At 38.6% G+C, this 13,752-nt stretch overlaps 1 protein-coding gene across 1 annotated transcript in view; it reads right to left on the reverse strand.

The window, feature by feature from the left end:
• OSBPL11 (oxysterol binding protein like 11) overlaps window positions 1-13,514 on the reverse strand; it is a gene marked incomplete at its 3' end in the record, with an annotated part of 73,599 nt that extends 60,085 nt beyond the window's left edge. The window contains exon 1 of the mRNA XM_084231715.1: window positions 13,324-13,514. Within this exon, the coding sequence (XP_084087841.1) occupies window positions 13,324-13,505 (182 nt within the window). The 5' untranslated portion in view covers window positions 13,506-13,514. The remainder of the gene's footprint in view (window positions 1-13,323) is intronic.
• Window positions 13,515-13,752: the final 238 nt, after the last annotated feature.

Raw genomic sequence — 13,752 nt, forward strand, 5'->3', positions numbered from 1 at the left:
AAAAAAATAAAATAAAATAGATAAATAAAAAGCTTTTGGGGGCCACAGGAATCCCAAGGCCCCTGAACTCCATCCCAAAATAACTTTCCAAAAGCTTCTTTTCAAAGGGTTTCAAAGGATTTTAGATATTTAACACACAGTTTAGTTTCTTTGAACTATTCTTGTTCTCAAAACTCTGAGGCATGAAACTACACCCCTAACTCATATAGTGTTGTAAATCAACATTACTTCAATTAAAATATATCTTCTTTGTTCACATGTCCTGTATCTCTGACTACAGACAGAGCTACATAAAATCTAATGCTATGGTTCTAGGAAAACTGAAAAATAGCTCTAGCCAAAATAGTGCCTCCTCACTATGGTGGGACACAGAAGAGGCCAATCTGTTTGCCTCTAATTTCTTGGGCTTCTACAATGAGGATCCATAACCTAAGTATGTACTTATTTATTTATACCCTATACACCCACAGGCCTAAAATGCCATACAACTTGAATTAAATATGCTCTTAAAGTGTTAAGATGTTCCAGAATTCACTATTTTGGGACTACCCTCAATCTAGGTTCCCTGCACCAAGTCTTTATTACTAAGTGTCATTCATGGCTATTAGCATCTAATTAAAATATTACAACTCAATTGTGCATTATAAACTGCTGGCCTGTTTCTTACTATATAAACAGGTTACAAAGAACCAACTTAAGAGCAACCTATTCTCTGGAAGAACTGTTTACACTGTCCCTCTCTCATCCTCTCTATTCCCCTTCTCTGGGGAAATCAGTGCCATCAGCTGCTGTGGAACAACTGCATCATCTGGTGGCCAGGATAAAGAACTTTGGGAGTGAATGTCTTATTCACTCAGAATTTATCAGGTAGAGGGCCTCCCTGGTAGCGCAAAGGTTTAAGACCCAACCAGTGACACTGTCCCCAGCCTTTGTAGCACGAGTTCTATCCCTGGCCAGGGAGCAACCCACATGATGCAGCAGACCTCTCCTAACTCGCCCGCTGGTCCCCTCAGCAGTGTTTTTGGTCCATTTGCCTGTTCTGCTCCCCTCTGTCTCAGGTGAGACACATCTCCCACGCCTCTGGCCTGTACTCCAGTTCTTGTATAAATGAATAAATCTTTAAAAAAAAAGGGGTGGAGAAAAGTGGAAATTACAAAAAAAAATAAAATAAAATGTGAGGATTTGAACCTCAATCTTCACACTTTGCTCCCATTTAAAATGTAGGGATTTTTATAGATTTTAATATATTAGGTAATATGAGTAAAATCTAGTTGTTGAAGGGAGAACATACCACACAGCTGATCATGTTATGTTTTCTGTTCTATGAAGAGATGACAATCCAAAAGATTAAAGCTATTGAAAAGTTCATTTTTGGGGCCTCCCCTGGTGGCGCAGCGGTTGAGCGCTGGGTTGCGAAGCTGCCCGCAGCCTCTGCAGCACCGGTTCGATCCCCAGCTGCTCCCCAGCCACCGGAGGAGGGTCCCACATGGCGCACAGACCTCTCCTGCCGCCCGCTGCTCCCCTCAGCAGTGTACTTTGGTCCTTCTGCCTGCTCTGCTCCCCTCTCTGACGCTGGTAAATTCTCTCACCCTCCCGCGCTTCTGACTGTACCCAGTGCTTGTATAAATAAATACATAAATCTTTAATAATTAAAAAAAAAAGTTCATTTTTGGGCCTCCCTGGTGGCACAAGGGGTTGAGCACAGCACTATGAAGCTATCCACAGCCTCTGCAGCACGAGTTCAATCCCCGGCTGGCCAGGGAGCTACCCACATGGCGCAGCAGACCTCTCCTGTCTTGCCCACTGCTTCCTCAGCAGTGTATTTCAGTCAGTGTGCCTGTTCTGTTCCCTGCTCTGTCTCTGGTGAATCCTCTCACCTTCCGTGTCTCTGGCCTATACCCCAGTTCTTGTATGCATAAATAAATAAATCTTTGATAGAGGTCTTTATTTTTTTAAAAGATATATTTATTTATGCATACAAGAGCTGCGGCACAGGCCAGAGATGCAGGGGTAGAGTGGGGGTGAGAGGATCCACCAGAGACAGAGTGTGGAACAGAACAGGCAGATTGACCAAAATACGCTGCTGAGGGGAGCAGTGGCCTGTGCCCCAGCTCTTGTATGCATAAATAAATACATCTTTAAAAAAATAAATAAAGACCTCTATCAAGAATAGGATACCGATTGCAGAAACAACTGTTAGTGGCATTTCTTCTCTCCATCGATACCATGCTCCTTACCATTGCCTCCCTTTCTTCCCTACCTCTGTTTCTCTTGCTATATCCTTTTCTTGTTCTCCCTCATTTCTTTTTCTCTCCTTGTATCCCTCTGACTAGGGTTTCAACTGTAGTCAGAATCAATTATTAACCAGTTTATCTCCTCCAGGCACCTTCCAGTCAATCTCAAGGGTAGCAGACGAAGAAAACCCGCAAAGGCAACCAAAACTTGAGTACAGGGAAACAGAGTGGGAAATTACGCTTTGTTCCAATGCCTATAAACCAAAAAGAAATACTTTCTTTCACCAACAAACTAAACTGTTCTATAAACTGTCCTAAAATTCAGATGGTAATGCCAAAACACTAATGTGACTAATCAATTTAGTTTAAAGTTAAACCTGATATTCTGGACATAAATGACTTTATTAAGCAAAATCAGCTAGGAGATTGTTAGCTAAGAGAGATATTACCTCAAACAAAAAGAACAAATATGTGTCCTCTCTTCAATGTATTATAATTTATACCAAGGATATGCTACACTATCTTGGAAGTAAAAAATAAGTGTTTGGCAAGTAAACAATGCAGTGAAAAAATGGGCAGAAGAACTTAAAAGACACTTCTCCAAAGAGGAAATGCAAATGGCCAACAGGCATATGAAAAAATGGTCAACATCCCTCATAATCAGGGAAATGCAAATCAAAACCACAATGAGATACCACCTTATACCAGTAAGAATGGCACATATTAAAAAAACGAAAAACAACAAATGTTGGCAAGGATGTGGTGAAAAAGGAACTCTCCTACACTGTTGGTGGGAGTGCAAACTGGTCCAACCACTATGGAAAGCTATCTGGAGGTTCCTCAGTCTACTAAAAATGGAATTACCATATGACCCAGCAATTCCACTCCTAGGGATCTACCCAAAGGAGACACAAACACATTAATTCAAAAGGATATCTGCACTCCTATGTTTATTGCAGCACTATTTCTAATAGGTAAGACTTGGAAACAACTCAAATGCCCAAAAATAGATGACTGTGTCAAGAAGATATAGTACATATATACAATGGAATATTACTTAGCAAAAAAACGGATAAACAAATGCCGTTCCCAGCAACATGGATGGAGCTAGAAGGGATTATGCTCAGTGAAATGTTAGAAGGAAAAAGAAAAATATCAGATGGTTTCACTTACAGGAGGAATATAGGGGAACCAAATAAGACATCAGGGGAAAAAAATAACAACAAAACAAAAACAAACAGGCAACTATGTATCAGAGACAATCCGCAGGGGAGGGGAAGGGAAAGGGATCAAAATGAGGGTGGGAAGAGCATAAGGGATTATGGTTATGGTGCATGAGTGAACTGATGGTGGAAATTCTATGGGGACTACACCTGAAAAAAGAAGGCAAACACTGTTAAAAAAAAAAAAAAATGAATAAACGATGTAAAATATATATAAATAAATGTTTTGAAAAAAGTGTTTTGAGGGCCTCCCCGGTGGCGCAGCGGTTGAGTGCTGGGTTGCAAAGCTGCCCGCGGCCCCTGCAGCGCCGGTTCAATCCCCGGTTGCTCCCCGGCCACCGGAGGAGGGTCCCACATGGCCCGCAGACCTCTCCTGCCGACCGCTGTTCCCCTCAGCAGTGTACTTCGGTCCTTCTGCCTGTTCTGCATCCTGCTCTGACTCTGGTGAATTCTCTCACCTTCCCGTGCTTCTGACTGTACCCAGTGCTTGTATAAATAAACAAATAAGTAAATAAATAAATCTTTTAAAAAAAAGTGTTTTGAAAAGACACAATTTCCTGGAAGTCTATTTGATGGATAACTTCCCCTAGTATCTAAATTATGTGATTTATACAAAAAAAGGACTAAAAAGACTAATTTACATGTTCTAATACTAACCTGTTTGTATAATTCTGACATAGTAACTTCTCTGGAAAAAAATGAATTCAAATCTACTGTATTTAAATCTGTAAAGCAAAAATTCAGGTCACCCTTGAACAATGCAGGGGTTAAGGGTGCTGAATCCTGTGCAGTTGGAAATCTGTGTATAACTTTTGACTCCCCCAAACTCAACTACTAATAGCCTGCTGTTGAATGGAAGCCTTACCAACAACAAACAACTGATTACCACATATTTTGTATATGTATCATATACTGTATTCTTACAATAAAGTTAAAGAAAATATTAAGAAAACCATGAGAAAATACATTTACAGAACTCTATGATATTTACTGATATTCTAGGTTTATAGTGTTTATTATTTACAAGAAAATCCACATATAAGTGGATCCAAGTAGTTCAAACCTGTGTTAAGCACCAACTGTATAAGGAAATTAAGAAATCAGAGTATATCATAATAAACCATACTTTGATCCTCGAGGCTTGACATAGTCAATTTTTTTTATATCACTTGTGATTTTTCCTTATAATTAAAAGAAAAATTTATTGCTCACTAGATTTTGAAGCAGTGTTTCGTAGTTTTTAGTTACATATCTATGAAGTGGTTTTTCCCTGTTTTTACTGGCATTTATAGGTTTCTAGCAGGAAAAGCTAAGTACAGAAAGATACACTCAACTTTCTTTTAATTCCGAAAGAGAAAAAAAAGCAAATGTTAATGATTTTTTCTTCAAATCAGCCTCAATAGAAGTGGTAAAACCTCAAAGACAGTAAACAGGTTATATTTAGGCAGCTCTTTTCCCATTTGCAAGGAGGTTCTTTTCCGTGAGAGTATTTGAGTGGGAAGACGCCAGGTCTGACCCCTAAACTTGGTTCTACAAACTCCTACCCACTTACTGAAATGCCTAACTATTTGCTACTGAATAAAAGAGACCTGCCTGCTTGTTAAACATGGTTAATCAGTGTAGAGAACAAAATAAGAAAAAGCAGGCCCATTTTATACCTTGATTTGCTTTTCAGTTCCTTCTGAGTAGTTCTCTTCTGTCCACTTTAATAAGCAAGTGGCATATTTGCAGATTTGTAAAGTTTTCTAAAAGCTGACATTAAGAATATAAAATAATGGAAGCATGCACATTTTATTAAAACACTTCCCTTTATGAAAAGGGAAGGATGATCTAGAATTAAGAAATCTATTTTCTATCTATTTTAAATCTATTTAAAAACTTTGGTTTTTAAAAAGATCATCATGAGCAATTTTGCAAATTCAGCTGAGGTTCTTCCCTTTCCTGATTCTTTTTCAAGAATCCCCAGAGGAACACTTGGGGTTTCTACTTTTATTGTTCTAGGTATACACAAATTTTGTGATTAACTAACAAGAGAGTTTCACATATGGTAGAGGCTAAAAAATATCTGCTGCATGAGTAGAACACTAGTAAATGATGAAATCACAAATACCTAAAAATATGAATAATTATCCATTTCTTTAGAGAGCTTATCTACCTTTAATACTCCTATGTAAATAACAGGAATGAAAGTTCTTCCACTTACTGACCATGTAACCTTGGCCAACTCATTTTGACTTATGTTTTCTTCAACTGCAAAATGTGGATAACTCTAAGAGTTGCTGTGAGAATTAAGTGTAATAATAGAAGTGAAAACATTCTGGATATATAAAGTAATTATCTACATTTACAATGCTCCATAGCTCTAAAAGCAGGCTGGATGTACCACTTCAACAGTCTATCAACTTCAAAAGAAAACATTCTGACAACTTAAGTTCAACATGCCATAAACCAAATATGTCATTGACTCTCAAAATCTTCTTCTCTAGACTTTTCAAAATTTCAACTCTGCATGGCTGAAGTCAACTTTTACCTTCTTCCCTCACTACCACCTTCCTTCCACCTAATCAATCACCTGGTCTTTCAATCTTTCTATAAAGGCTCCCTTCTTTTCTAGCCTGCTCCAGTCTAGGCTCTTGCAAGTGATTGTCTAGTAGCTCCTCTTATTCCCCAAAGATCAAATTCAGTCCTAATCTCAGCTTTAGAAAACAATTTCCAATTGCCTACTTGTCAAATCTATCTCAAGAGTAGACGACAGTCCAGAATTAACATCTGTGATGGGTACATCCTTGCATGAGTCCCTGCTGGTACTCACACCTTTGTGTGAGCTGAATCTCACCACTTGCTTCCAATGAATAAAGAACAGTGAAGTGAGTAAAACTCTGAAATACAAAAAAAAAAAGAACAGTGAAGTGACTTCCCTTCCACATTTAGGCAGAGGTGACTATGATTTCTGTCCTGCCAGCACTCTCTCGCCTTTCATTTCCTCACTCTGATAAAACAAGTTACCAAGTAATGAGATACTCTGTGCAGAAGTCCATGCAGCCACAAAGCAAATGATGCCACCAGAGGTCAGCTAATGAGGAATAGAGGTCTTTGTCCAACAGGTAAAAAGAACAGAATTGTGCCATGAGTGGGCCAGGAAGGGGATCCTTCCCAGTTGAGCCTTGTGAAAAACCTAGAGACAGAGGGCCCAGTTAAGCAACACCAAGGTTCCTCATCCACAGATGCTATGAGATAAAATAAATAAATAAATAAATGTTGCTGGTTCAATACATTTAATCTGAGGCAGGGAATCTGTGATAACACAGTCTCCTATCATATTTTATAACAAATTTCAGGTAAATGAAAAAGTTAAATACAAAACTACCAAATCATGTTATGCCTACATGCAAACAAGTATTTATAAAAATAACTTTCTATAATTAGAAGTGAAAGGAAAACAAAAAGAGATCTGACTTATAAAAGTTTCTATATGCCTAAAAAAATGCAATAAATTAAAATACAAAGACTAGGAAAATCTTTACATCAAGTATACTAAAAAATTTACCCAAACAAAATTAAAATATTATATGTGGTCATATACTTATTATATAAAGGAGTAATATAATTTCTCTGGAACTGCAGTGAAGAAACCAGTGAAAGTGCCTCCAAGGAAGGAAACTGGAAGACTGGGACAAGTATGTAAGGTAAATATCTCTTTTTCCAATTAAAAAATAAAATTAGCAAAATTATTTTAAGTATTAAATAGTAATATGTAATGTTTTTAAGATAGACCTTAAACATGTTAACAAGATGAATATTAAGATTCATTAGAAAACTGAACAAACATGAGCAGTTATTTCACAAAAGGTAAAGGAAAATTAAATATAAAGAAAAAGGCCTCTCGAAAGGCACAGAGAACTTTTATAAGTGGTAAAATACACACAAAACTTAAGGTCCTCCCTGGTGGCGCAAGGGGTTAAGCACTGCACTATGAAGCAATCCACAGCCTCTGCAGCACAAGTTCGATCCCCGGACGGCCTGGAAGAAACCCACATGGTGAGGCAGACTTCTCCTGTCTCACCCGCTGCTCCCCTTAGCAGTGTATTTCAGTCAATCTGCCTGTTCTGTTCCCTGCTCTGTCTCTGGTAGATCCTCTCACCCCCCCCCCCATATCTCTGTCCTGTGCCCCAACTCTTGTATGCAGAAATAAATAAATCTTAAAAAAAAAAAAAACTTAAGCATATATTTTTGTGATGCTGGACTTAACAGTAGGTTCTTAGATGTGACACAAAGTATAAGCAGAGAAGAAAAAATAGATTTGGCTTCATGACAATTAAACTTATGTGCTATAAACATTATCAAGAGAGTGAAAACAGAGTGAAACAGGTGAAGGGGGTAAAAAGGTACAAACTTCCAGTTATAAAATAAGTCACAGTAATGCAAGTACAACATGGTGAATACAGACAATAAAAATATTACATAGCTAAGAGAGTGAATCTTAGAAGTTCTCGTCATAAAAAAAAAGGTTTTATTACTATGTATAACTAGACTAATTGTGGTGATCACTTTGCAATGCACAAATATCAAATCATTATGCTGCACACCTGAAATGAATACAATGTTATACAACAATTTTAAAAAGAAATGAAGATAATTTTTTTTAATTTTCATAATCCAGAGATCTTTTATTTTTTTTCCCCATACCTATCATGCATCTATGAATTGATAGGGAATGGGTTCCAGCAGCTCAGGCTCCTTTCCATTTGTTCTCACCAAGTGTGCTTCTCTGGGTGGAGCAGGCTGGTACCTCAGTTGAACCCAAGTCCCTTTCTCTTTAACTTTCTTTTTTTCTGTTCATTTTCTTTCACTAGTCTGAGGAAGCTATCTCAGCTCTTAAGAGTGCTTAATATGCTCAATACGCTCAATACATTAATTCTCTTGGCAAGAATTTTGCCCTTTACTTGTTTACTTACAAAAATGCCAACTGCATGCTGGGTGACATTATAGACTTCTGATTTTGCCATGGTAACACTGATGGGGCATTGATGCCCATTCTCTTGCTGTCTGCAATATCCCTTTCTTGCAGATTTGCACGTATGTGGCAAAAGGAACAACTCCATTTCTTCAAAAAGGCCTAGAGAACATAGAGTTGGTGCTTCTCCTTTTTCCTTTGTGTTGACCACATTAGTTATGTACTGGAAGCTGGTTGTTCCAGTCAAAAGGCAAAAAAATAAAAAATTTTTTAAAGTGAAGACACCCCACATAATGAGAGCAAATATTTTTATTTTTTTATTTTTTTTATTTTTTTTATTTTTTTTTTTTAAGATTTATTTATTCATTTATTATTTATTTATTTATTTATACAAGCACTGGGTACAGTCAGAAGCGCGGGAGGGTGCGAGAATTCACCAGAGCCAGAGCGGGGAGCAGAGCAGGCAGAAGGACCGAAGTACACTGCTGAGGGGAGCAGCGGGCGGCAGGAGAGGTCTGCGCGCCATGCAGGACCCTCCTCTGGTGGCCGGGGAGCAGCCGGGGATCGAACCGGCGCCGCAGAGGCCGCGGGCAGCTTCGCAACCCAGCGCTCAACCGCTGCGCCACCATGGAGGCCCGAGAGCAAATATTTTTAAACGGTATATCTGATATATATGAACTCTTAGAAAGAACTCTTGCAACTCAGTAATAGAAAGACCCAATTCTCAAATGGGCAAAGGTGGATTAAAGACTGGAATATAAGAACTGATACCCTAAAATTCCTAGAAGAAAACATAAGCGCTAAGTCCCTTGAAATCATGTTAGTGATTTTTTGGGGGGGATTTGACCACAAAGTAAATGTCAACAAAAGCAAAAATGAATGAATAGGACTACATAAATCAACTCCGGCGATCAGATCTAAAAATGGGCAGAAGAACTGAAAAGACATTTTTTTCAAAGACATACAGAAGGCCAACAGGTATATAAAAAGATGCTCATCATCACTAATGATCAGGGAAATCCTGGTGGTGCTGGGGTTAAGTCTCAGCACTTTATATCAGGCTGGGGCCTGAATTTGACCCCAGGAGCTAACAAATGCAAATCAAAATCACAATGAAATATCACTTGATGACTATCAGAATGGCTACATTTAAAAAAAACAACAAACAGGGCCTCCCTGGTGGCGCAGCGGTTGAGCGCGGGGTTGCGAAGCTGCCCGCGGCCTCTGTGGCACTGGTTCGATCCCTGGCTGCTCCCCGGCCACCGGAGGAGGGTCCCACATGGCGCGCAGACCTCTCCTGCCGCCCGCTGCTCCCCTCAGCAGTGTGCTTCGGTCCTTCTGCCTGCTCTGCTCCCCACTCTGGCTCTGGTGAATTCTCTTACCCTCCCGCGCTTCTGACTGTACCCAGTGCTTGTATAAATAAATAAATCTTTTAAAAATAAATAAATAAATAAATAAATAAATAAATAAATAAATAAACAACAAACAAGTGTTGGTAAGGAATGGTGGTGGGAATGTAAACTGTACAGCCACTTTAGATAACATTATAGAGACTCCTCAAAAAAATTAAAAATAGGGGCCTCAGAAGCAGCCTATGAAGCTATCCACAGCCACTGAAGCATGAGTTTGATCCCTGGCCAGGGAGGTGACCCACATGGTGCAGCAGACTCTCCTGACTCATCCACTGCTCCCCTCAGCAGTGTATTTCAGTCAATCTGCCTGTTGTGTTCCCCTCTCTGTCTCTGGTGAATCCTATCACCCCTCCCCTGCCACACCTCTGTACCCCAGTTCTTGTATGCATAAATAAATCTTTTAAAAAAATTAAAAATAGAACCACTAAGTGACCCAGTAATTCCACTTTTGGGTATTTACCCAAAGAAAATAAAAATATTAATTAGAAAAGAAAGGCGCACCCCTATGTGCACTGCAGCATTATCTACAATAGCCAAGACATGGAAACAACCTACATCTCTGTCAGTGAAAGAATACACACACTCACACATACACACATTGGCGCATAAGTGCACATGCATGCACACATGAGAGGGTGAGCAATGAAAAAGAATGAAATCTTGCCTTTGAAGACAATATGGATAGGCCATAAGGATATTATGATAAATGAAATAAGTCAGAGACAAATAATGTATAATTTCACCTGTATGTGCAATCTAACAGAAAAACAAAACAAAACTAAAATCATACAGACAGAAATCAGACTGAGATTACCAGAGGGGTGGAAGGAAATGGGAAATGGGAGTTGGTAAGTGAAATAACTGAACAGGACCAATATTTACGGACTTCCAGTTATAGAACAAGTCAGTCAAGGAGATGAATAGCATGGGGACTATAATCAATAATATGGTATTACAAATTTGAAAATTGCTAAGATGATAAATAGCATAATAGATTTATTACGATGATCACTTCACAATGTATACAAATATCAAATCACATGTTGTATACCGGAAACTAATGTTGTATGTCAATTATACAACAATTTTTTTAAAACAGCCAAACGGATCTGAATACACTGGCAAGCTCATGAAAAGATGTGCAACATTACTAGTCATCAAGGAAATGCAACTAAAAACCCAAGATACCACTTCATACTTATTAGGATGACTAAAATTAAAAAGAAAGACAGTAACAAGTATTAGTGAGTATGTGAAAATATTAAAACCCTACGCATTGCTGGTGAGTATTTAAAATAGTGCTGCCACTTAGGAAAACTTTGAAGCTGGTCCCCAAAAAGTTAAAAAAAAGAGTCATTAATATGACCCAACAATCTCACTTCTAGGTATATACCCAAGAGAAATGAAAACACATATGCACATAAAATTTGAATGCAAATATTCATAGCAGCATTATTTACAACAGCCACAAAAAAGAAACAACCCAAATGTACACCAATTTATGGCAAGATAAGCAAACACTACATTCAAAAAAGGAGTATTATTCAGTCATAAAAAGAAATGAAACGATACATGCTGCAATATTTATGAACCTTGAAAACATGTTAACTAAATTTCAAAGTGCATAGCCCAAGGTCTAAACCACAGGGTTTTCATTAAATTTCACAAAATCTCCATTTTAAAAATGGAATAGTAGCAAATTACAGGTAGGGGGTTGAATATATGCCTCTCCAAGTTCCAGAAACAGAATAAGATTAGTAGGAGAAAATATGTAGCTCAAGATGAGAAATGATGGAGTATCACATTAGCCTTTAAAGGGAAGGTCAACCAAAGAAAATGATAAAGGAACAGAGGAATAAAAAAGAAACCAAAAGAAATATCAAAAAAGTCAAGAAAAGATTTGTAACAGAGAAATCAATTGGAATAAGAGGTTAAAAACATCATTTTTTTTTTTCACTCTTTAGTGAGGACAGAGCCAAAGGTCAAAAATAAGGGTTAAGGAAAGTGTAAATGACTTTAAAGAGGAAAGGATTAGATTGGTTTCTATTATTGTTCTTAGTCTAGAGACTAAAACCTCAGGGGAAGAAGTCAGGGAAAAGAGAGCAACACAGGACAACAGAGAACACTCCCTGATCAATCTTCTAGAGGACAAAGGGATAAATTAGATTGAAGGCTATGTTGGATTAACCTTGGAAAATTCCCACTGAAATAAAAATGTCCATATGTAAATGCATTAATGCCTTGTTTATCTGCATCCTTGGAGGTGAGTTCCACATAAATGAATTTTCCAGACACTGAAACTTTTTTTTTAATTGTAGCTACTATCTTTTGAAATTGTTCACCACCGTGTCATACAGTCTATGTCTTCTTAAGCAGACTGCTTTCTGGATGACTATGATTATTGTGCTAGGAAGTAATACAGCTGAGTCTGCATGCTAGTTTTTCACATATTCTTTAACTGTCCTATATTGTTAGTTACCATTTCCTTTCACATTTCCCCTAATAACCTTTTTCATCTGTGATTCTAGTTGGAAAAAATTATAAAGCCATTAAATAATACTGTAAATAAGATAGTGTTCTGAGTGAAATCACAGGAGTAAAGTGCACAGGAGTAAAGCTTCTTGACAACTCACTCCAGTTCTTCTAGGAAACCTGTTTCACTTTTCAATTCATTTGAGAATGGGTATCAAAGAGATGACGATGTCAGAAGAATGACCTCTGACTACATGCAATATTACTTTATCTTGCTTCCTAAAATCACAAAATACCCCTGCCAGAGTAATTGATAATTTTACATGGTTACTCTTAAACCACAGGCAAACAAAGCAACAAAACATGATGATTCCAAGTGTTAGCCTAAACATCTTACAGTAACTAAATATACTTTTCAGTCCTACAGTCATTTACCAATAAAAACTTATAATCTTCTACACCTTACTTCTGTATGTTAATAGGGTCAAGCACGTTTTACATACATGGATTTTTTCACGATAAATTTCCTTCTCCAAATCTTGGCTTGAGTCCCGAAACTTTCAAGTTTCACAGAAATTTCGCAACTACAAGCAGCACAAAAGCTAAAAAGGACTAGCGTCAGGCACACAGACAAATAGTGAAACAAAATAAAGAATCCAACACTTTAGTTCCAATACCTTGGAATAACCTGATCTGACTGATTCCTAAGGTTCTAGATGGTTATGTCCTCCTACAGGCAAAAAGAGAAGTGAAGACAGAATTCAATCAGAGGAAAGACTCTAGGGCTGCAGAGGAAATTCAGGGATTTATCTAGATAGTCTCCAAAGGCCTTCAATGAATACCTGTTGAATGAAGGAAGGAATAACTTAAATCTTGCTCATGAAAGGTGAGAACCCAAGTCCAAATAAGATGTATTAGTTGCTTCTGGAAGTCAGTGGATAAAAGACCTTTCAAGTGAAGAAATGCAGATCCCAGCACACTCACCCCCCCACCACCACCTCTACCTCTCCTGAGAGAAAGGCACACACCTGTACTGCCAGCCTTTTGCACTGCCACCGCGGCTGCTGCTGCTGCTGCTGCTGCTGCTGATTCCGCCCCCACAGCTGCTGTTGCTGCTGTTCTTGTTTGGGGTCACCGCTGCGGCCAGGCCCTCCAGCTTTCCTTCGCTCTCTGAGACTTTCATGGTCGATACTGGTTCAGCACCCTGCATCTTAACTCCAAAGTCCACTTGCCCTTCTAGGGAGGGAGAGAACAACTTCTATAAGTACTTCTGCAGGTGATACTTTTTAAGACTGAATCTGAAGGTGATCCCAATTGCTACTGCGGACGGCGGCGGAGTGGGCACAGCAAATGGTCCAGGGAAGAACACACGCATTCCCACTGAAGGAAAACTTTTAAGAGGCCAGCGGTAGCGATGAGGCCAGATATCCTTTCAATAAATATCTCCTTCCCGGCAA

Source organism: Talpa europaea, assembly GCF_964194135.1.
Source record: "Talpa europaea genome assembly, chromosome: 4".
In the NCBI taxonomy this organism is placed as follows: Eukaryota; Metazoa; Chordata; class Mammalia; order Eulipotyphla; family Talpidae; genus Talpa; species Talpa europaea.